Source organism: Geotrypetes seraphini, chromosome 5 (assembly GCF_902459505.1).
Source record: "Geotrypetes seraphini chromosome 5, aGeoSer1.1, whole genome shotgun sequence".
NCBI lineage: Eukaryota > Metazoa > Chordata > Amphibia > Gymnophiona > Dermophiidae > Geotrypetes > Geotrypetes seraphini.
The window spans coordinates 185,336,017-185,359,916 of NC_047088.1; the positions used below are offsets into that span (position 1 = coordinate 185,336,017).

General features: G+C 43.5%; 1 protein-coding gene across 2 annotated transcripts in view; it reads left to right on the top strand.

Moving 5' to 3' along the window:
• ZSWIM2 (zinc finger SWIM-type containing 2) overlaps positions 1–23,900 on the top strand; it is a 53,838-nt gene that overhangs the window by 5,471 nt on the left and 24,467 nt on the right. Inside the window, exons 2-7 of one of the 2 annotated variants that reach the window (XM_033944298.1) lie at positions 1,028–1,205; positions 2,636–2,712; positions 5,331–5,371; positions 17,118–17,334; positions 19,912–20,163; positions 20,757–20,841. In XM_033944298.1, coding sequence (XP_033800189.1) covers positions 1,028–1,205; positions 2,636–2,712; positions 5,331–5,371; positions 17,118–17,334; positions 19,912–20,163; positions 20,757–20,841 — 850 coding nt within the window. The remainder of the gene's footprint in view (positions 1–1,027; positions 1,206–2,635; positions 2,713–5,330; positions 5,372–17,117; positions 17,335–19,911; positions 20,164–20,756; positions 20,842–23,900) is intronic. The other variant, XM_033944297.1, reaches the window with a different exon arrangement.

Genomic DNA, 23,900 nt, shown 5'->3' on the forward strand with positions numbered 1-23,900 from the left:
TGCATCTCCATGCCGATTATTATTATTTCTGCTGTTAATGCCTTTGAACATTCTTAATTGTTTATTTGGTTTTGAAGGTTTGAATGGCTCCCAAGGCAGGTTGATCATCCAAAACATAGCCATGTGAAGTTCTTTTTTAATTCCTTCAATTTTAAATTTGGAACATTGCTGAATCCTGCTTTGTTGTGAGCCTCACATTTTCCTTTTTTTAAAATTTTGGTGTCCATGAAGTGGAGATCTCCTTATTTGTTTTTTGTGCACTTTCTTTCACAAGCATGGAAAACGTTTAACTAAAAGTCACGTCCTACTTATTTTGAAAGGGCACTCTTAAATGTTAAAGCTTAGGGGCCATAATACAAATAAATCCAGTCCTGATCCCTACTGATAAAAGCTAATCTTAGTCATTCTCCAATTGGAAGTATGCTTTCTATAAAACTGAATACAGTCAAACCTTGGTTTGCGAGCATAATTCATTCCAGAAGTATGCTTGTAATCCAAAGCACTCGTATATCAAAGCAAATTTCCCCATAGGAAATAATGGAAACTCAGACGATTTGTTCCACAACCCAAAAACTTTAATACAAAATACTATACATACTTGTATTGCAAGACCTCACTCATTTAGAACAGTCACTACACTCCTGCAGTGTCAGAAAGAGAAGAACCATCGGCTCAGTTGTGATGATGTATGTACTCGTATTGTAAGACTTTGCTCATTTAGAACAGTCACTACACTCTTGCAGTGTCAGAGAGAGAAGAACCATTGGCTCAGTTGTGATGTGTGTATATACTTGTATTGCAAGACATTGCTTGTATATCAAATTAAAATTTAATAAAATGTTTTGCTTGTCTTGCAAAACACTCGTAAACCAAGACTTGCAATCCAAGGTTGTACTGTATATGGAAATATTAACATGGAAAACATATTCAACTCGCTGTTTGTCTGTAATACATGTCTAAAAATGCATTGATGCTTTACATCTCTGGCTATCAAACAATGTTATTTTTCTGCCCTCTTGTTTCTCAGATCTTTCCTGGCTCTCCAGAACAGCAGCATGTCCAGGAGAACAAGCTGGAGGAGGACTGTAAACGAGGTAGTGAACTGGCATCAAGACCAGGCTCTGAGCACTACTATTTACATTCTCAGAGAGATTGGGCCCACTGGATTTTTGCTGAAAGAGGACGAGGAACTCAAGAATTTCAAAGTAATGTTAAGAAACTACTTACAGCTAACCTTAACTGATGGTGTACTGCAAAGATACAATTATTGGCAAGTGGTATGGATCAGTGGTATTCAACCCAGTCCTCAGGAACCGCCTGGCCAGTCGGGTTGTCAAAGTCTCTGTCATCCATATTCATTGTGGATATCCTGAAAACCCGATTGGCCAGGCGAACCTTGAGGACTGGGTTGAATACCATTGGTATAGATCAGGGGTAGGTAGGTTCTCGAGAGCCGTATTCCAGTCGGGTTTTCATGATTTCCCCAATGAATATGCATGAGATCTATTTGCATGCACTGCTTTCAATGCATATTCATTGGGGAAATCCTGAAAACCCGATTGGAATACGGCTCTCGAGGACCAGAGTTCCCTACCCCTGGTATAGATTAAAAGATGTTATCGCACAGTTACTAGTACATGATCTATGATCAAAGACAAACACAAAGATATCAGTTTGGTTATTAAAGCAAATTAAGACCGTTAATTCCTTATAAGTTTAGCATTAGATACAAAATCACCTATTTTGTTTCATATTTTAAATAATGATACCATGAAAACGCCAACATGGTATCAATAGAACACAATGAGGGCAATTCTATAACTGCACCTGTGCTTACATGCCACTTAAGCATTTAAATGGAGGAAAAGTGTCAGTTATGCAGGTTATTCTGTAGTGGAGCACATATGTGGCACAGTATGCAATTTGTAGGGATCATACATGTAGGTGGAGCATGGGTAGAACACTTGGCTGACAGCTTCTGCAAACCCAGCTGCTCATGGATTATACACCCAACACGCTTCCTGGATATCTGTAGTGTCTCAGCAATTGTTGTAACTGATATTCACCAAAAAGGTACGGGAAAAAGGAAGGGGGCATACACGCATGCCAGGGGGGCGGGGGATGGGCATCACCACCCCAGGTGCCACTTACCTTGACTATGCCACCTCAAGTAACTTACAGTATCCTGTAAAATACATTTGTAAGTAGGAAGCATACCCATGTCCTGTGCTCTACCAATTTGCAAGCTCCCTTGTATTTACACACTATACCACTTATGAGTGTCTTCACAAAAGAGCACTTACAGGTGCAAGTGCACATTTACGTATCTGAAAAAGTGTTAGTAGTCTGCAAATTTATGTGCGCAAGAGCTATGTAAATGCAGGTGTCTGATTCTAGAATTGCCCTTCACATGTGTTTTACCATCTGGTCAACAAATAAAAAACAAAAACAAGAGCTTATTTTAATTATTCACTTATTACGATTTAAGCACAAGGCAAAACAAAATCAAATATAAAGAGATAAATAAAAAGTCCCCAACCTCCCAGAGCCCATCTTTCTCTTGAAGTCAATTGCTATAGTAAAGAAAAGTCAGAAATTTAAGTGTGTGACTCACTGTGTGACTCTTTTTGTGTAGGTATTATTAGGAGATCCACATTCCTGCAGCTGTTCTACATTTGCAAAAGAAAAAGACCTCTGTAAGCACATATGCTGGTATGTTGACTGCAGATGTAGTTATTTATCAAAGTCCAATAAGTCTCTTCGTGCAGTCTGTGTTGCTGCAATTGAATGGGCTTGTTGCTGTAAACCAGAAGGTCACCAGGGTTTTAAGGGTTCCTGGGAGGAAGGTCCAAGGGTTTCCTTTAAGTATTACCGTATTTTTCGCTCCATAAGACGCACCTCACCATAAGACACACCCCAGATTTAGAGGAGGAAAACAAGAAAAAAAACCATTCTGAACCAAACTGTGCACCCAGCCTCCCTCACTCCCTGCCAGACTCTGCATCCTGACATCCCTCCCTGCCGGGCTCTGCACCCTGTCCCCCCTTCCCTTCCCTGTAACCTGCCACCCCCTCACCTCTGGTGGTTTAGTAGTAGGCTGGGACAAGAAGAATCCGTCCCAGCCAACTAACAATTCTCCTCCCTCCCCCACTCCTCCCGGTACCCATTAATAACACGGCCCGCCTGCCGGCCCTTCATTTTAAAAAAAACCTCTGCCCACCAGCCCTTCCTTTTAAAACACACACCCACACCCCCAGCCCCACAGTACCTTTCTAAACACCCCTGTAAAGCCTGGTGGTCCAGCGGTATATGGGCCAGCAGGAGTGCTGCCTGTTCCCGCCACACTTTCTGAATGGCTGCAGTCAGTTCTCACGAGTGCCCACCCCACTTTCTGAATGGCGAGTGCCTGCCCCGCTTTCTCAGTGGTTGCCCTCCTATAGCGTGGCCCACAGATCCTGTGCAAAATATCATCCCCTACCCACTCATTGAAATATATTATTTATTGATTGGGATTTATTAACTGCCTTTTCATGACGAGATTCATCCAAAGCAGTTTACAATACATTGAATAGTAATCAGGTACTCTTAAGTATTTACCCTATCTTAAAAGTTCAGGAGGTTTTTTTATGGAGAGTATTTGCTCAGTTGTTTCATTTAATTGATAAACAATCAGAGTTTAAATTAGATTTCCCACATAATAGATCAAATTCATTTTGAATCAAGTGTTTTCATGGTATTGGCTGGATTAGGTATGAATTGCAAACCACATGGGATATTTCATTGTGATAAATGCATTGCATATAAACCCCCCTCCCCCCACTGGTATAGTAAGGGGGGAGGGGAGCAGTCCACCCTGGGCGCCATCTTGGTGGGGGCACCAACACCCGCCCTCCTCTACGCCCTCAACTCCTTCCCTATCCCCTCCACTACCGCACATGTGCTCCGTCCCTTCTCTCATACCTCTTTAACGCTTGTGGCATGAGCAGCAACCCCCAACCCGCTGCTCGCACCAGCTGCTGGCTCTTCCTCTGATGTCACTTCCTGGACTCGTGCCTAGGAAGTGACATCAGAGGAAGAGCCAATGCTGACGCGAACAGCAGGTTGGGGTCGCTACTAGAGAGTTGCGCGGGGACAAAAATCCCACCCATCCCCGCCAGTCCCCGCCAAAATCCCACCCGTCCCCACCCTTCCCCGCGAGGAATCCCCTCCGTCCTCACCCGTCCCCGTGAAGAATCCCCTCCATCCCTAACTCTCCCTAACTCCCCCCAAAGGTAAATTAAAGCAAACCAAAATGGAAGTCAAACAGAAGCACCAGTCATACAAAGAGGTCATCTTCATACTGAAGAAAGAGAGTGCCTTTGCTGAAACAACTTTTCTATTCAATGTTTGTCCATCACAAGGAAAATCAACAGAGATATAGGAACTTGGAGGGGGGGGGGAGAAAGACAAAGGAAAGCAGGGGCAATAAATACAGAAAGTGACAAAATGGGCAGGCAAGGACAATTAATAGATAAAGCAGAGGCTCCCAACCAGTGTGCCACAGCAGGGAAACCTCAAGAGTATCACAAAATTAAAGCCATGCCATTAGACAGGACAAGTCACAAGCACCAGCTGAACTGGCGGGGGGGGGGGGGAGAACACTGCTCGTCTTCCATTTCCTGCCTGCCCTGCCGCGGCACACAGAGCCGACCGGAAGTTTTCCATAAGCCCTCCTTCCGACATCAGCGCTGACATCGGGGAAGACTTCCAATTGGCTATGTGTGCTGCGGCAGGGCAGACAGGAAATGAAAGACGAGCCTCACGGCAGGGTAGGTAGGAAAATCAGATGAGCCTTGCAGCTCGAGTTGTATTGAACCCTGCGGGATCCCCGAGACCACGAGGGGCGTCCCCAGAGGGCATCCCCACGGGATCCCCGTGACCCAAAAGGGGAACCCGCAGGATTCCCGTCGTCCCCGTTCCTGTGCAGCTCTTTAGTTGCTACTCATGCCAGGAACGTTGAAGAGGTGTGGGGGAAGGGAAGGGGCGAGCGCACACGGAAGGAGGGGACGGGGAAGGATGGGATGGGGTGGGGGTGGAGAAGAGGACAGGGGAGGGATGCCACTGCCCCGAATGCCTCTCACCTTCGGTATGCCACTGAACCCCCCCCCCACATACTCCATGTCACCCTACTAAGACATACTTCACCGTACTTCCCTCCTCCCCTCCCACCAAGATCCCAACACAAACTACCTGCGTCTGCCTTTAGAGAAATGTACCATTGTGTCACACTATAAGTGGTGTAACAAGAATAGCTATGTTATCTTCTTTTTTATTTATTTATTTAATATTAGGGTATTGCTGAAAAAGTTCAAGCTTCCAAGAGATCATGAATGTAAGTTTAATGTGAATTTCTATATTCTGTTTCACAAATATAGCAGGCCAATAGTGCAACTTATTTCCCACTTTGATTTCATCTTGTTGATGGAATCTCAAGTACATGTTTTATAATATGCTACATTTTTATAGCATATGCAGGCAGTAAACACTAACCTCTGTATTCTATATATGGTGACTAAAGTTGTGCATTTAAATTTGGCCACTTAATTGTTTAACAAGCCAGTTGGCACCAATAATTGACCACTAACAAACAATTATTGACACAAACTGGCACTAATTAGAGGGTGGGGAGAAGGTTATATTTGTATGTTTAGATTATAATGATAAGATATGCAAGTGCTCTGATTAATTGTGTTTATTATGATTGTTGTACACTTGATGAAAGTTTTTAAAATGAATAAAGAATTATAAAAAAAAAAAAAGAATTTACGGCCACAACTTTCTAAGCATATTCTATAAAGTGAACGTAATTTCTAATGCATGAACCTCAAAAGGGTATGGCTATGTGAAGGTCATTAAGCATCAAATTAGTGTGTCTCAATGGCCACGAATTTGGTCTTGGAGAATGAGATGTACAGTGTCCGCATCTATTAGACAAACATGATTTTTTCTCCTACATAGAGCTTATTGGACCCCAGTTAGATTGCAGAAGTTGAATATCTCTAAGTCTAATAGATGCAGGCATTGTAATCTCGAAGTAGGGAATCTAGATCATTTATTATTCTATTGTCCCTTTATCTTGGCCTTTTGGAAATCTATTTGTGGTCAAATAAATTGTTTATTGGAGAACCCTGTGACATTATCTTATGATACAATTCTTTTTGGAATGTCAATGTGGACGCAGAGTCAAATTTCATCAAATAATAATAAGCTTTTATTGATCATGACAGGAGTCGCCACACAACAAATCACATTTAATTGGAAGAATTGTAGTAGACTTAATTATTGTTTCTGGGGGAACTCACTGTGTCACATCTATAAAATGGAAAGAGCAATTGCTATTATACAAAGAGGAAATTATAATAAATTTGAAGAGATCTGGGGGCCATTGACAAGTTATTGTAATGACTAGATACCATTTTCCATCAAAAATACAAAGATAATTAGGGGTGGGGGGATAATTCGGAATTCTATTTGTGGTTAATTCATTAGGAAACAATATCTGTATATTATGTATGATTGCATATATTATGGGAGAGATGGGAGGGATGGGATTAAAATTTTATGTATTAATATTAATTGATAGATATTCAAGTGATGTATCAAATTTTATTTGTCAATTATTTATACACTTGATGTAAGTTGCAAAATGAATAAAGAATTAAAAAAAAAATATTACATGCGGTGTTAAAGAATACGCCCAATCCACATAGAAGTTAGGCAGGGGCATTTAGTTGGCATAAATGGTCACGCCTAAATTTTAGTCACGGGGCCAGCCACTATGCGTATTCTATAAACTGCAACTTACAGCAGGCAGGTTTATAAAATAGCGCTAAGCATGTTTTTATTCTGCTTTGATTTTTCCAGTGCCGTATATAGAATTTAGTCCTAATCGGAGGAGTTAACATGCAGTAACTGTTAGCGCACCATCATGGTAACCTTTACCATGCTGGTTTGACAGTTGGTGCATATTAATTCACATGTTAGCTGCAGTCCTTATTGCATGTCGTCACTGTTGCATTTGCATTGTGTATTTTTCAGTGCAGGCTTTGAACATAGTGGGAGTAATTTTATAAAGTTATTTTCACACATATGTAGCCTCTTACACATCTACAAGAGCAAAGTTTGGACATGGCAAAGTTCACAAGTAACCCTACTGAATATGGATATCTACCGGGCCCAGTTTGATTGCTCTAAAATATCTACTATAGGGGAGAAAAAGACCTCAAGCGCCCGCAGCTGCTTATTAGAACTTGTCTTGATAAGTCAGCTGTACGCGGGCTATCAAGAGTCAAAACACTATGAGAAAAAAAGAGTCAGATATCATCATTTAACAATAAACTTTTATTAATCATGACTGGAGTCGCTATTCAACATATCCCCAACAATTGGAAGGATTGCAGTAGACTTAATTTCAACTTTTGGTGGAACTCATTATATCACATGTTCAAAATGGAAAGATCATTAGCTGTACAAAATGGAAATTATAAGATCTTTACTAAAATATGGGGGCCATTGACATCTTTTTGTGATGATTAACCACCAGTTGTTCTATTGAAATATACATCATGCATAATAGAGAGGGGGAAGGGTTCTTATTATATTGTGTATATTAATAATAATAATGGGGAGGGGGTGGGTTATGGGTTTATATATATATATATACAATTGTTTTTCTTGATAGATTTACAAGTGATGTTTTTAAGACTATGTATGGTTTTAATTTGTACACTTGTTGAAAGATTAAAAATTAATAAAGATTTATAAGAAAGAAAAAAAGAGTCAAAACACCCCTCTTTTAAAAAATTGATATCTTTAATATATTTATTAAACCTTTTTCTCTTTTATCATTTTTCTATGTTTAATTTCTGTGGGGTTTTTTAATATATAAATAACCATTATAGGAACCCTTTACCCAATAACATTTTGTACTTAGCTATATTACTGCCCAGCTTGATGGGTGTGATGGAGCATCCCCGTTTCACTCTTCACATTTTAGAAGGGCTTCTTCAGAAAATGGGTAATCATATGCTGCCAATACTGTAGAACTTTATGTGGTGTTCAACAGTTAAATCTGCGTGTCGCTGGGGGATGTTTCCGGGGCATGTAGGGGGAGGGTTTATAGCAGGAGGGACTGGGCATCCCTCCTGCCGGTAGATCTTGGAGGGGGGGTGGCAGGAGGAATAGGACACTCTTCCTGCTGCGGTCATTAGGCGGCTTATGAGACAGAGCACCCTATACAGAATCCAGCCCTTAATGTTTGAAAGTTGTGGCTCTCTGTCTATGTAGCCCTGTATAAAAGTCTGGTTTCACCTATCATTGTCACAATATTACAAATATATCAATCAGAAATGTAATTCTTTTTTTTTTTTTAAATTCTTTATTCATTTTATAACTTACATCAAGTGCACAGTAAATATCAAACAATTATAATACAACATCACTTGAAAAGTCTTCAATATCATACACCAATAAGATTTAACCCCCACCCCCTCCCAAATTCATATATAACTAAAATATGCCTTCTCAAAATAATATCTTATGACCTTCATATATATATGTAATTCTGTTAACTTAAATGTGTACTGTGCTTCTAAGCATTGAAATGGATTGCCATCTAACCTTCAAGTACTGCAAAACTGTGCAGAGCTTAAGAGAGCCTTAAAAATCTATTTACTTCAACAGGCATTTGAAAATCAAGCTCATTGTTAAAGTGATGTTAAATTATGTTGTGTGCAATCTTATATACCGTCAAATCCTTGCAAATGGAGTTCTAGGCGGGTTACAAGCAGCATATCACTACATAGAAATTAAATATAGTATCATACAATTTCCACTGAGTTGTATGCCATGTGCAGTAAGCTATGTATGCTTTGTTATCTGAGTACTGCTTGATTTGTGTGTATAGAGCATTATGCTTTTAGGGAAAGTGTGTAATTATTCCCACATTTCATCTACCCCTGACACAGCCTGAGAGTGAAACGTGGCTATGTTGAGATTTTGTTTAATAAATCGCGATACTTCTCAATCCATTTGATCTGCTTCATGTCTTCTACTCGTGTAAGCTAACGCACTAAATCCACAAGCTATTACTAACATTTCATTTTTGTTCTATATAATTTAGTGTCGAAAGAATAAGATGTGAATTTGCAAGCATTGGTTTAATGTTAATTTGATTATGTTATATTTTGTTTTTAATTTAATTACGTTTGCGAATTAAGAACATAAGAACATAAGCAGTGCCTCTGCCGGGTCAGACCACAGGTCCATCCCGCCCAGCAGTCTGCCCCCGCGGCGGCCCAACAGATCATGACCTGCCTTAATCACAAGAAGGAGCCCCTTTGCCCCCTACTTTGTCATCGAAGTCCTATCTTCCCATCAAAGTCCTCCGGCCTTGCACCTGCATGACCTGGTGAGCTGTCTATACTTATGCAACACCCCAGCACCTCCCTCAGTACCCCACGATCCCCTTTTCCCTCAGGAATCCATCCAATCCCTGTTTGAATCCCTGTACTGTACTCTGCCGGATCACTTCCTCCGGGAGCGCATTCCATGTGTCCACGACCCTTTGGGTGAAGAAAAACTTCCTTGCATTTGATTTGAACCTATCCCCCTTCAGTTTCTCTGAGTGCCCCCTCGTACCTGTCGTCCCTTTTAGTCTGAAGAACCTGTCCCTGTCCACCCTCTCTATGCCCCTAAGTATTTTGAAGGTCTCTATCATATCCCCCCTGAGCCTCCTCTTTTCCAGAGAGAAGAGCCCCAGTTTATCCAGCCTCTCGGCATATGGGCAGTTTTCCAGCCCTCTTACCAGTTTCGTTGCCCTCCTTTGGACTCTCTCAAGAATTGCCATGTCCTTCTTGAGGTGCGGCGACCAATATTGAACGCAGTATTCCAGATGTGGGCGCACCATCGCTCGATACAGCGGCATGATGACTTCCCGCGTCCTGGTTGTTATGCCCCTCTTGATGATGCCCAGCATCCTGTTGGCTTTCTTCGAGGCTGCTGCACACTGTGCGGATGGTTTCATGGATGGATCCACTAGCACACCCAAGTCTCTCTCAAGTCTGGTGTCTCCTAGCAATCCCCCCCCCCCCATTTTGTTCTCGAACAATGGGTTCTTTTTCCCTATGTGCATGACCTTGCATTTATCTACGTTAAAGCGCATTTGCCATTTGTTTGCCCAGTCCTCCAGCCTATCGAGGTCCCTTTGCAGTTCCTCACACTCCTCCCTGGTCCTAACTCTGGCGCAGAGTTTGGTATCGTCTGCAAATTTTATAACCTCACACTTTGCCTCCGTTTCCAGGTCATTGATAAATATGTTGAAGAGTAGCGGCCCCAGCACCGATCCCTGTGGCACACCGCTCGTGACTCCCCGCCAGTCAGAATATTGGCCCTTTACTCCGACCCTCTGTAGTCTACCTGATAGCCAGTGCTTGATCCATCTATGTACATCCCCGCCCACCCCGTGGTTCCACAGCTTCCTAAGCAGCCTTTCATGTGGCACCTTGTCAAAGGCCTTTTGAAAATCGAGGTAAACGATGTCTATGGGTTCCCCTTTGTCCACCTGACTGCTTATTCCCTCAAAGAAGTACAGAAGGTTTGTCAGGCACGACCTTCCCTTACAGAATCCATGCTGGCTTGTCCGCAGTAGGCCATTTTTCTCGATGTGCTCGCAAATGCTGTCCTTGATTATTGCTTCCACCATCTTCCCTATAACTGAAGTCAGGCTCACCGACCTGTAGTTCCCGGGGTCACCTCTCGATCCCTTCTTAAAGATAGGTGTGACATTCGCCAGTTTCCAGTCCTCTGGTACCTCTCCAGTTGTCAAGGATAGGTTGCAAACATGCTGGATTGTGCCCGCTATTTCCTGTCTTAGTTCCTTTAGAACCCTTGGGTGGATCCCGTCCGGTCCCGGAGATTTGCCGCTTTTCAACCTGTCAATCTGTTTGAGGACATCCTCCCGACTTACCTCTATATGCCCCAATTTTTCGGCCTGCTCCCCACTCATGAGATCCTCTGAGTCCGGTATATTGGACGAGTCCTCGCTCGTGAAGACCGACGAGAAGAACGTGTTCAACCTCTCAGCTACCTCTTTATCTTCCTTAATCACTCCCTTCCTATCCCCATCATCCAATGGCCCCACCTCCTCTCTCACTGGTTGCTTCCCCTTTACGTAACTGAAGAATGCCTTGAAGTTTTTCGCCTCCCTGGCCAGCCCCTGCTATTTCCCTTTTGCTTTTCTAACCTCTCGGTGGCATTCCTTTTGGCATTTCCTGTGCTCCTGGTGATTTTCTTCCGTTGGGTCCCTCTTCCATTTCCGGAAGGACACTTTCTTGTCACTGATTGCCCTCTTTACTTCAGGTATCATCCAAACCAGGTCTTTTGGCCGCTTGCTCTTGCGGCCTTTCCTGAAACTGGGGATGTACAGTTTTTGCGCTTCCTGCAGTGTGTCCCTGAGAAGGGTCCAGGCGCTCCCTGCAGTCTCCATCTTAATGCCGTTCCTGAGCTTCCTCCCAACCATTTTCCTCATAGCAACATAGTTCCCTTTCCTGAAGTTGAGCGCAGTTGATGCGGTCCTCCCCACTATGGGTGACCCCCTTTCTAATGTGAATCTGATCACGTTGTGATCACTGTTGCCTAGTGTTCCTCCCACTTCTACCCCTCTTGCATTCCTTGACTAGTTGCTCCATGAAGCAGTCCCTCACAGCTTCTACGAATCCTGCTTCCCTCGTGGAGTTGGAGTGACCCGTACTCCAGTCTATCCCCGGGTAGTTGAAGTCCCCCATCACTGTTACACTTCCAGTCCTGCATTCCTGTCTCAGTTCTGCTTCCAAGTCGTGTCCTATTTTTTCTGACGCACCAGGCGGGCGATAATATAGCCCCAGCTTTATGTCTGCATTATTCTTTCCTGGCAAATTGACCCATAGCGATTCCAGCTCCTCTGCCTTTGTTGCCGTATCGATCCCAATCGAGTAGATATAGTCCTTTATATACAGCACTATGCCTCCCCCCTTCTTGTGGGTCCTGTCCCTCCTGTAGAGCTTGTACCCTGGCAGCTCCACGTCCCATTGATTTTCCTCTGTCCACCAGGTTTCTGTAATTCCTATTATATCCAGGTCCTCCCCCTTGGCCATGACTTCCAGTTCACCCATCTTAACCATGAGGCTTCTTGCATTTGCGTATAAGCACTGTTTGTCCTTCACCACTGCCTTTACCTGGGCCGCCTTCCCTTGAGTCTCAGGCCGTTTTCCCGCTCCCGGTGCCTCTGCTGTGCCCTCCGCCTTTACCCTCGCAACTCCCTTCCTCCCCATGTCCCCTCCACCCCACCTCCCCGCTTTTCCCCGGGGAGTACCAGCCCCCTTCCATGCTATCGTCCCCTGAGCTTTGGTTTGTTCCCCCTTGCCTTGTGGCTCCCCTTTGCCCTGTGGCTCCACCTTATTGCCTTCTGTTTGCACCCTGGTGCCATCTCGCCCCCCTGAATCCCCTGTTTTCCCCTTCCCCTTAGGTTTCTCCCAGCAAGTTGTTACCTGATATTTCCCTCGCTGTCTGATCACGAGTTCCATCGGTCCCCCGTCCTCCTCCCTGCAGTCAGCCCGTTCAGCATCTTTTCTGGATACTGCTGTCCGAAGCGTCATCAGGTCAGCTGTCGGCTTTCCCCCTCTCCGTAGTTTAAAGCCCTCTCGATCTCCTTCTTAACGTTGGCTGCTAGTATTCTTGTTCCCGCCGTGCTCAGGTGCAGGCCATCCTGCCTGTAGAGCTTGCTCTTTCCCCAGAAGGACGACCAGTTCCTCACAAAGTGGAAGCCCTCCTCCTTGCACCACCTCCTCAGCCACGCATTCACCTCCTGGAGCTCGGCCTGCCTCCTTGCATCTGCCCTCGGGACCGGCAGGATCTCCGAGAATGCTATTCTCTGTGTCCTCCGTTTCAGCTTCCTTCCCAGGACCCTGAACTGGTCTGTTAGCGCAGGCATGCTGAAGTTCCTCCGGCTCACATCATTTGTTCCGACGTGGACAATTACCGCTGTCTCCTCCGTTTCGGCTCCGTCCAGGATCCTCTTGATTCTGTCGGCAATGTCCTTTGTCCTGGCTCCTGGGAGACAAGTCACCAGCCGGTCCTCTCGACCTCCGGCAACGTGACTGTCCACCTCCCTCAGGATCGAGTCTCCCACAACAATTGCAGTCTTTCCCTTCCTCAAGAGCCTCCTCTGCCTCAGGTCCGTGTCCATGGTGAATCTCGGCTCTCCTCCCTCGGGGTCCTTGGCCTCCTCCACCCTCCTGGCCTCTCCACTGGCCTCTCCACTAGGTCCATCCTCTGGTGGGTCCTTGCTCTCGTCTGACGACACCTGTCTGGGCTGCTGCTGGTTCTGCTCCTCGACCCTCCTGTAGCTCTCCTCGATGAATCTCTCAAGGTCCCTCACCTGATCTTTAATGAAGCTGTTTCCGTCTGGATCCTCAGATGCCTGGCATGGCTCCTCTGAAGCGTGCTGCCCCTCCAGGTCCTGAACCCTGGCCTGCAATCTCGCGACCTCATACCTCAGGCCCTCCAGATCCTGGCACCGGCCGCATATGTACTCCCACCTTCCCGAGGGGAGGTAGTCGTACATATGGCACCCCATGCAGTATACTGGAAAGCTTTGGTGTACTCCGGCTGCCTCCATTTCTATCTTATCCGCTCCGCTCTCCGGTCTCCCTCAGCTCTCCGCTCCGCTCCTTTAGTCCGTCTGTCTGCTCTCCGCTCTCTCGTCTGCCTGCTCTGCTCTCTCCTCTCTGCTCTCTCCTCTGGCTCTCACCACTCTGGTCTCCTCTTAACTGTTGGTGTCCTCACTCCCTCGCTCTCCCTCTGCCTGCTGCTGCTGTGTCCTCTCTCCCTCTGCCTGGTGCTGCTGTGTCCCCTCTCCCACTCTCGCTCTCCGCCTGCTGCTGCTGTGTCCTCTCTCCCTCTGCCTGGTGCTGCTGTGTCCCCTCTCCCACTCTCGCTCTCCGCCTGTTGCTGCTGTGTCCTCTCTCCCTCTGCCTGGTGCTGCTGTGTCCCCTCTCCCACTCTCGCTCTCCGCCTGCTGCTGCTGTGTCCTCTCTCCCTCTGCCTGGTGCTGCTGTGTCCCCTCTCCCACTCTCGCTCTCCGCCTGCTGCTGCTGTGTCCTCTCTCCCTCTGCCTGGTGCTGCTGTGTCCCCTCTCCCACTCTCACTCCCCGCCTGCAGCTGCTGTGTCCTCTCTCCCTCTGCCTGGTGCTGCTGTGTCCCCTCTCCCTCTCTCCGCCTGCTGCTGCTGTGACCTCTCACCCACACTCACTCTCTGCCTCAGGTTGTGTGCTGACCTTGGTGTAGTGACTTGGCCCTTCGCAAGGCCCTTCGCAAAGGTGCTCTCGCTAAGGCCCTTTTAAGGGGGAGTTCGGACTCTGACCTCGCCGACGCGGTGGGGTCTGTAGTTAATAAATACTGAAAATAAATAAATAAAATACAATTCAAACACGTTTGTGAACCATTCAAGTCCTAAGTGGTTCAAACAGTTGACAATTCAACCACACGGGACTCCATAGATACAGAAACCCAAGCGCTGTGTAAAGCTGGAATTTTGCTCTGTGTAATATATCTTGTGGCGCTCCACCCCCCTTATCGCACCGCAGCCAAGAAATGGAGACGATGATTCGGGAGCAAATTTGGTGCCCCCACATCCCATGCTCCCTGTGTGGCTGCACTACTTGCTCAGCCCTCACTACCCTAGAGTTCAAACAGTAGATGTTTCATTAACAGCCACAGGAGAAAGATTAGAGTTAGAAGTAGCTGCAGCCATATTAGAGTCTAACTGAAACCAGGATTTTCAGTTTTGGCTGAAACCAAATTTGCAGCTGAAATATGCATGCCATTCAGTTTTAGCCAGAACTGAAGCTGAAATTGGCATGGCCCTGCCCCTCTGAATAGCACCCAAGTCCTCCCTCAAGATCAGAGAGAACCCCCCTTCAATACCCACCCATAAGGCTCCTCAGACCTCCCTTAGACCCCTGAGATCTAGCGATCTAACCGGAGCAGGCGTGATCCACAGTTGCTCCAACCCTACCATCTCCACCATCAAAATGACCCCCTGCAACCTTTTTGGTTGAGGGAGCTTTGGTTCCAGCATTTTCAGCCAAATCTGAAACATGGCAAAATTGGAATTTCGGGCCAGTTTTAGCGCAGCAGCCAAAACCGAACCCAAAATTTGATAACCCTCTAAGCCAGGGGTGTCAAACTCAATTACATTAAGGGGCCAAAATCTAAAACATAGACTAAGTCGCTGGCCAAACCCCACCCAATCTCTGCCCCAGACCCCGCCCCCATAATAGTACTAATTGTAACACCATTTTTTTCATTCATTTTTCATATATACACACACAATATAATCTTATTAACAACACATAATGGCTAATCACAAAATTAAACTACACAAAGCACACTATATGCTTCTCAACATTCATTCCTACCAGAACACAGATAACCCCTATGCAAATATGGGATCAAAAACTAAAAGTACTCATATATATATATATATATATACAAACAAAACCCTAAGATTCAAGACTCTGCATGAAATACAACCCCGGAGAAAAAGAAACAAATGCATTTCTTCCTGAACAGTACAAAATACAGACAGCAGATGTAAATTATCAAAGTGCTTGAACCGGAAGTCTTCTCTCTGATGTTACAACGTCACATGGGATGCTTCCGGATGACGCGCGGGAAACATGAGGAACTGCCGCCGCCCGCAGCTTTGTGCACACTGCAGCAGTTAGGAGGAGGGAGCCGGCCAGAACATAACACCGGGGGCACTGCACCATGGACCGCATAAAATAGCCAAGCGGGCCGGATTTGCCCCGCGGGCCTTGAGTTTGACACCTGTGCTCTAAGCCATACTGTGGTAAAGTTGGGGTGGCAAGGACAAGGCATGACATTTTGGAAGGAGGGGCATGGGAGGGAGAGCTTGCCACCCTTTGCTACACCCTACTGACATCTTTAGTCTGCATTAACGATGATGCAGGTTAATATGTCAATTCCTTATTAGTTAATGAGGCCACTTAACACAAATTAGGGTGTGTCTTAGCCATAATGCTATTTAGTGCATAGTTCTATAGGAGTCAATTTTTAGAATGATTAGGGGGCTTAACCTATTACAAATTATCTTCTTGGACAAAGGCCTTTGCTCTAGATTGAGGGAGTTCAAGCACCCACAGCACCTATAGAGCTGGCACCTATACACAGATCCATAAAAATTCTAAACATGGGTGTATTTTTAAGGAAGTAGCCTATATATCGCCCCAATGTATCTCAACTTTTACCTTTAGACTTTGCTAACAAACATTCTTAAATCAAAATCAAGAGGGTTTTTTTTTAACTAACTGCAGATATCAGGATCACCCTGCTAGCTGTGCTAAACTTTAATTGCAAGTTGCTATTTTGACATTAAGATAATGCTAGTAAATCATGTTGCACTGTTATTTGGCATGATGATGAGGAAAAAGAGTCAAATATCATCATATAACAACAAGCTTTTATTAATTATGACAGGGGTTGCCATCCAACATATAACCAATAATTGGAAAAATCACAGAAACCTTAGTTATACATTTTGGTGGAATTCATTATGCCATATATTTAAAATGGAACGAGCAATAGCAGTACAAAGAGGAACATATACTAACTTTATAAAAATATGGGGGCCATTGGCAACATATTGTGGTGAATAGTCATCGATTCTTCTCTTTTCCTTTTCTTTTTATTTTTTCTTTCTTGTTAGCACACTGAAGGGGGGGAGGGAGTTGGGAATAATTTATACATAATATGTTAAAATATGCTATATAATATGTGTGTTTATTCTTACTGAAAAGGTGATAAAGGGTGAGTGATTGGGGGGTGTTATTATATCACTAGAATATTATGTGGTAGAGATTAATGTGCTATTGTGAAATAACTTGTATAGAATATTCTTTTGTGCACTTGTTTAATTTGAAAATGAATAAAGAACGTTAAAAAAAAAAAAGATAATGCTAGTATATAAAAAGCTCATAGAATCAATGAGTTAAACCTAATTCAATGTTTTTTTTCTGAAGATACATTTCAACTGGGCCTTGTGGAAAGAGAAATCAATGAAGTGCTTCAGGGACTACATCGAGTGCAGACTGCACGCCCAGCAGTACCTACAAACTCTGGCAAAACATTAGAGAAGGAAGAAGGGCACGTTAAGCAGAAAGACCTTGATTTTGAGGATGTGTGTCCCATTTGCCAAGAAGGGCTACTGAAGAAAAAGCTCCCTGTCACTTATTGCAGGTTGAGTATACTGTGCAGTATTATATTAGTAGATCTTGTAGATCTCAATCCAGTTTCCAGGATTTCTGCTATGAAACATGAGATAGATTTGCACAGGTTTGTAAACCACTTTGATATATGTTTACTAAAGGTGGTATATCAAACTCAAATACACTATAAACCAAACACATGATTCTAAAACTTGGCACCTTAATTTAGGTGTCCAGATAACCCTGGCAGTGAGCTAAGTCATATCCAAAGAGCAGTACAGTCAAACCTCGGTTTGCGAGTAACACGGTTTGCGAGTGTTTTGTAAGACGAGCAAAACATTCTCGCAAATCGTGACTCACAAACTGAGCATTGACTTGATTTGCGAGCACCCCCTTGCTCAAACTGGCATCGCTCCCCCCCACCCGTGAACACCCCCCCAAGAACCAGCATTGCTCCCCCCCCCCACTGGAAGCGGCATCCCCCGCCCACCGGTGCTAGATGGGGTAAGGGGCTTGTTTGGGCAGGCGGGGGATGCCGGTTCGAGTGGGGGGGTGCAATGCCAGTTCTCGGGGGGGGGGGCATTTGCGGGAGAGAGAAATGCCGGTTCGAGCTGGGGGGGTGGAGCAGCACCGGTGGCATTGGAGGGGTTTACGAGCATGCTTCTGGAACAAATTATGCTCGTAAACCAAGGTTTTATGGGCCAGATTCTATAAATCATGTTCAGAAATGGGCACCAGAAAAGATCAATGCCAATCACAATTCTATAAAGGGTACAAGCCCTTTATAGCTGTGTTTCTCAACTCAGCCCTGGAGTACGCCCATGTCAGTCTGATTTTCAGGATATCCACAATGAATATGCATAAACTTGATATGCATACACTGCCTCCATTATATGCAAATTTCTTTCATGCATATTCATTTTGGATATCCTGAAAACCTGGACTGAGTTGAGAAACACTGCTTTATAGAATAACGCTTGGCACCAATTAACACACCCAAATATTAAGTGCCATACTTATGCTTGCCAAAACCTGATATACATGCTGGCACCCAAGTTAGATGTGTTAACCAAACATAGTAAATGACAGCAGATAAAGATCCGAATGGTCCATCCAGTCTGCCCAACCATACACTCTCTATAAATTAATGATTTAATTTAAATTGTTCTTTGTCTTAGATATTTCTGGGCCAGAAACCCAGAGCTATGCCCGATACTGTGCTTAGGTTCCATCTAATGGAGTCTCTGTCAAAGCTCACTCCAGCCCATCTAAACCATTCCAGCCGTCAAAGCCCTCCCCTGCCCATCCTCAACTGAATGGCCATATACAGGACACAGACCATGCAAGTCTGCCCAGGACTGGCCTTACTTCTTCAATATATACCATTATTTTCTGATTAGAGATCCCCTGTGTTCATCCCATGCTTTTTTGAACTCCTTCACCATTTTCCAAGTATTCTATAAACGCGCCCATGACCCTCTCATGGCCATGCCCACTTCTGAGTAATGCACTATGGGAGTTATGCACACTCAGCCTGATATTCAGTGTTATTTAACCAGCCAGGTACGACTCCTGGATGATTAGATAGCACTTAGTCAGTTAAACGCTAATTATCAACGTTATTCCCTTCTCTAGATCATTAATAAATACATTAAAATACAGCAGTCCCTCCACAGATGTCTACCCACTATCTACCCTTCTCCATTGAGAATATTAAATATTACAGTATTCTGTAAAGGATGCAAACCTAACTTTGGACGGGAGCATTTATGCCTTTCAAATGCTGGTATAAATGCTTATGCCCAACTAATGGTACAGAAATGCGGGTATTGTATAACCATGTCTACATTCTGGGAATGCCTATGACCCACCCTGTGACCTACTATTACTACGATTAATTATTTCTAGAGCGCTACCAGATGTACACAGCGCTGTACAGACTCACGAAGGAGACAGTCCCTGCTCGAAAGAGCTTACAATCTAAACAGAAGACAGACAAACAGGATGACAGGGTGGAGGATACAGTTAGGGGGGCATGGTTAATCTGCTGGCTAGGGTGGTGAGCAGTGGGATTTCACACTATGGAATTTAGACACACATGTTCTAGAATAGGGTATAGGCAGATCCATTCATAACTCCTAATTATTGCAATTAGAAGCTTGTTAACACCAGTTATTTTTAGCACCAATTTAGCCAATTACTTTGCCTGCAGATTTGCGATCTTGAGCATCCAAGTTTGGGTGACCTATACAGGATCTGGGGATAACTGCCTGGTACACTTTAGTAAACATGCCCTAAAGTGTACTAACCCTTAGTGTGACCTCTTTTTTTTATATATATATCTTTATTCATTTTTAATCTTTCAACAAGTGTACATATTAAAACCATACAAATTCTTGAAAACATCACTTGTAAATCAATCAAGAAAAACAACAATTGTATATATATAAACATAAAAACCACCCCCCTCCCCGTTATTATTATTAATAATCACAATAGCTTAAGAACCCTTCCCCCTCTCTACTATTCACGGTGTATATTTCAGTAGAGTAACTGGTGTTTAATCATCACAAAAAGATTTCAATGGCCTCTTTTTATGTCACTGTAGAAATGGCTGTGGCAACAATGTTCATATCACGTGTATGAAAATCTGGGCTGATCACCAGACTGCGTCAGATCATGACACCATGGTCAAGTGTCCCCTCTGTAGGGAGGAATTCGCTCCATTAAAGCTCCTTGCAGAAGAAGTCAGAAACTCTATCAAACTTGTAACTGCTGCAGAGAAAGAGCGACTGGACAGGCATCTTGGAGTCCCATGTAATAACTGTAGAGCCTTGCCAATAGAAGGAAAATGCTACAGGTAGGTAATTTTTTGGCAGTGATTGACTATTGATGTATGTGTAGTTAAATTTAAACATAATTCTATAAAATTAACACTAACAGCTTTGCACCCAGGCCCATATTCTATAAATGGTGCCTTAACTTAGACACTAGTAGGTGCCCTACCAGCACCTAAGTTAAGTCTAAAATACCATTTAAAACCAGACTTAAAAGAAAATTCAACATGCCTAAAAAAACAGTGCTGGAATTGCGCCTCCACAGGTGCTTTATGGTGCCTAATGCCACTATAGGCGTAGCTAATGCCGGAATTGGTGTTATCTGTGATCCATGACCAAACTTGGGTATCTAATTTTAAGCGACCTAAACAGAATTCAGGGGATAGTGTTATACTTTTAAATCTGCAAATCTGGCAACTACACAGGCGCTTTTGTCAATTTTTCAGAGAAAGCATGGCTTATCGATTATTGCAAATGAATTTGAGAACTAGCTCACAATGAATATAAAAATATTTCGAGGAGAAATTCCAAACCTTAAACATGCTGTAACTCTTAAAATGTGAACATAATAATGAAGGAAAATACTGATTTGTAACATTATTTTTTATCTCTTTAGGTGTGTTGAATGTATTAATTTCCATCTCTGTCACGAATGTTTTACAAGCAGTTGCCATCCTCCACATCTATTTGTTTCTCGGCAGGTACTGAGCTGGATTAATTTATCAAGGAATATCTAAGCTGAGAGATCATAAGCCAAAATATTAGAAATGTGATGTCAAGTATTTTCTTTTAGTGCTAGGGATCTCAATTCAGTCCTCGGAGCACACAGCCAGCCAAGTTTTCAAGATACCCATAATGAATAAACATGAGATAAATTTACATGTGCAATCTCCATTCCTTGCAAATCTATCAAAATGCATATTCATTGTGGGTATCCTGAAAACCTGACTGGCTAGATTTATCCGGAGGACTGGGGTTGAGAACCCCTATTTTAGTGGATATTACATCAAAATAAGAACATAAGAACTGCCATCTCCGGATCAGACCTTCGGTCCATCAAGTCTGGCGATCCGCACACACGGAGGCCCAGCCAGGTGTACACCTGGCATAATTTTAGTCACCCATATCCCTCTATGCCTCTCGTAAGGAGATGTGAATCTAGTTTGCTTTTAAATTCTAGAATGGTGGATTCCACAATAACCTCCTCTGGGAGAGCATTCCAGGTGTCCACCACTCGTTGCATGAAGCAGAACTTCCTGATATTTGTCCTGGACTTGTCCCCCCTTAGCTTCAGTCCATGTCCTCTTGTCCGTGTCACATTGGACATTGTAAATAATTTTTTTTCCTGCTCTGTTTTGTCAATTTCTTTCAGTATTTTGAAAGTCTCGATCATATCCCCTTGCAGTCTCCTTTTCTCAAGGGAGAACAATCCCAGTCTCTTAAGTCGTTCTTCGTATTCCAAGTTCTCCATACCTTTTATTAGCTTTGATGCTCATCTCTGCACCCTCTCCAGCAGTTTTATATCCTTCTTTAGGTTGGGAGACCAATGTTGGACACAGTATTCCAAGTGTGGTCTGACCATTGCTCTATAAAGCGGCATTATAACTTTCTCCAATCCAGTGGCGTACCTAGGGTATGTGGCACCCGGGGCCCATCATTTTTTGACACCCCCCCCCCCCCCCTCATGTAAAATTTTTTTTTTTTTTTTTTTTTGCAATAACCATGAAATGGAATAAATGGTCAGAATAGAAACAGGCAGTGAAAATTTTCTCTTTTTTTTTTCAAAGTATTTTTATTGAGAATGGCAAAAGGTCCAGACAAGCAACCATGGTCTGTACAGAAACTTATACATTATCAAAAAGAACACAGAATGAGAGTAACAGCAACAACAAGCATGAACAAGCCTCTCCCAAGAGAAAATTGCCAATGAGAGGCATAGCAATACACAACAAAAGGCCAAAACTTGGGGCAAGCAAACAAATCCCACCCCAGAACCCACAAGAATAATAAGCCGGACTAGACCCTCAGCCATATTTTATAATGAAAAAAACCCCCACAAGCAACAACACCCAGACCGCTCACCAGACACACCAATCCGCACAACAAGCACCCAAGAAACACCCAGCCACCACCCAGACAAAACTACCAGACACACCTACCCCACCAAGCCCAGACCCAACCCCCCCGCCCCAGAGAGTGCAAGCGCAAAGTGGACCGTGAAAAGGGCAGCTGCAGAAGTGGAAAGCCCCAGATAAGTAGGTTAGCTAAAGAAAGCCCACAGATAGAAGAAATCAGGATAACAGAAGTTCCAACAAATGCTCCCACAGAAAATTTTCTTTTATTGAACCTCATTTATGTAACCATTATTCCAAACATAACATAACATAAATTATGTCTGAATTGTCATGACATCAGAAGTACATATGGAGTAGTTGCAGGTGATGCTTGGGACAGTTCTGATTATGTTAGTTTGGTTTTATGTGTTTTTTTAATAGAAGGGTTTTTATTTCTTTTTTTAAGGTTTTGTAGTTTGTGGTCGAGGTCAATAGGTTGTAGAGTTGGGGGTCAAGTGTTGCAGCTCGAATGGCTAGGAGGTTGTCGAACAGTTTTTTTCTTTTGACGTTTTTGGTTGGAGGGTGTGTGAATGGTGCGTGAGTTCTCCTATGTCTGTTTGAAGTGGATTGAATTATTTAGCTGAAGAAATTAGTTACCCCCCCCCATTCCACACACATTAATTCTCTTCCATTTTTGTTCCCATTATAAAAAAACACTGATAAGTTCCCAGGAAAAAAATACATTAAAATAAGAAGTGAAAACAAAGGCCCCTACAGATGAGAACATAACATAAGAATAGCCTAACTGGGTCACACCAATGGTCCATCATGCCCAGTAGCCCATTCTCATGGTAGCCAATAGTGCTGCCCGATTCAGAGAAAAATATTTCATTCGATCCGATTCACCCTGTTGAATCGATTTTTTCGATTAGATTCACTGTTAATGACACCGCTTTTTAAGTTTAAACAAAGTATAACAATAAATTTCACAACAACAATAAATTTCACAAAGTACTTTAAAAAAAAAAAATCACATTTTTCCATTAAAGCAGTTCTGGAGACATTTGCTTGAACAGTCTTTTTTTCCCAGTCCATAAGCAAGCAATATGAAAAAGATTTCCTTAATTATCTACTCAAACATTTTTGCTATTTACTTTCATTGTACCTAGACTATTATTCAGTAGAAAAAATTTAGTTTGTTCAATCAAGCAGAACATTCACTCATAGAAGTCCAATGTCCACACAGGATTTGATTGAACAAACAAATTTTTTCTACTGAATAATAGTTTAGGTATACTGAATAGCAAAAATGTTAAAGCCACACAGAAAAGCAGTAAAAGTCAATAGGTTCTCCAAGTGGGAACAACTGAGTGCACCAATCCAGGGCAAGCAGACGCTTCCCCCATGTCTTAATAACAGACAATGGACTTTTCCTCCAGGAATTTGTCCAAACCTTTCTTAAAACCAGCTACGCTATCTACTTTTAACATAACTTCTGGCCACTTCATTTTTAAGCTTAGATCTTTCCTGCCAAACAGAGACCTTGCTAGATGTCAAATACAGCACAAGGTAACTTCACATGGACTTAACTGTGCAGGAAATGAATCTCCTCATACACCCACCATATAGTGCAAAAATGTGCAAAGGTCTGTTTTTTTCTTTCGATCACTACATAGCCTAATGCCACACAAGCAGCGCTGTTACAA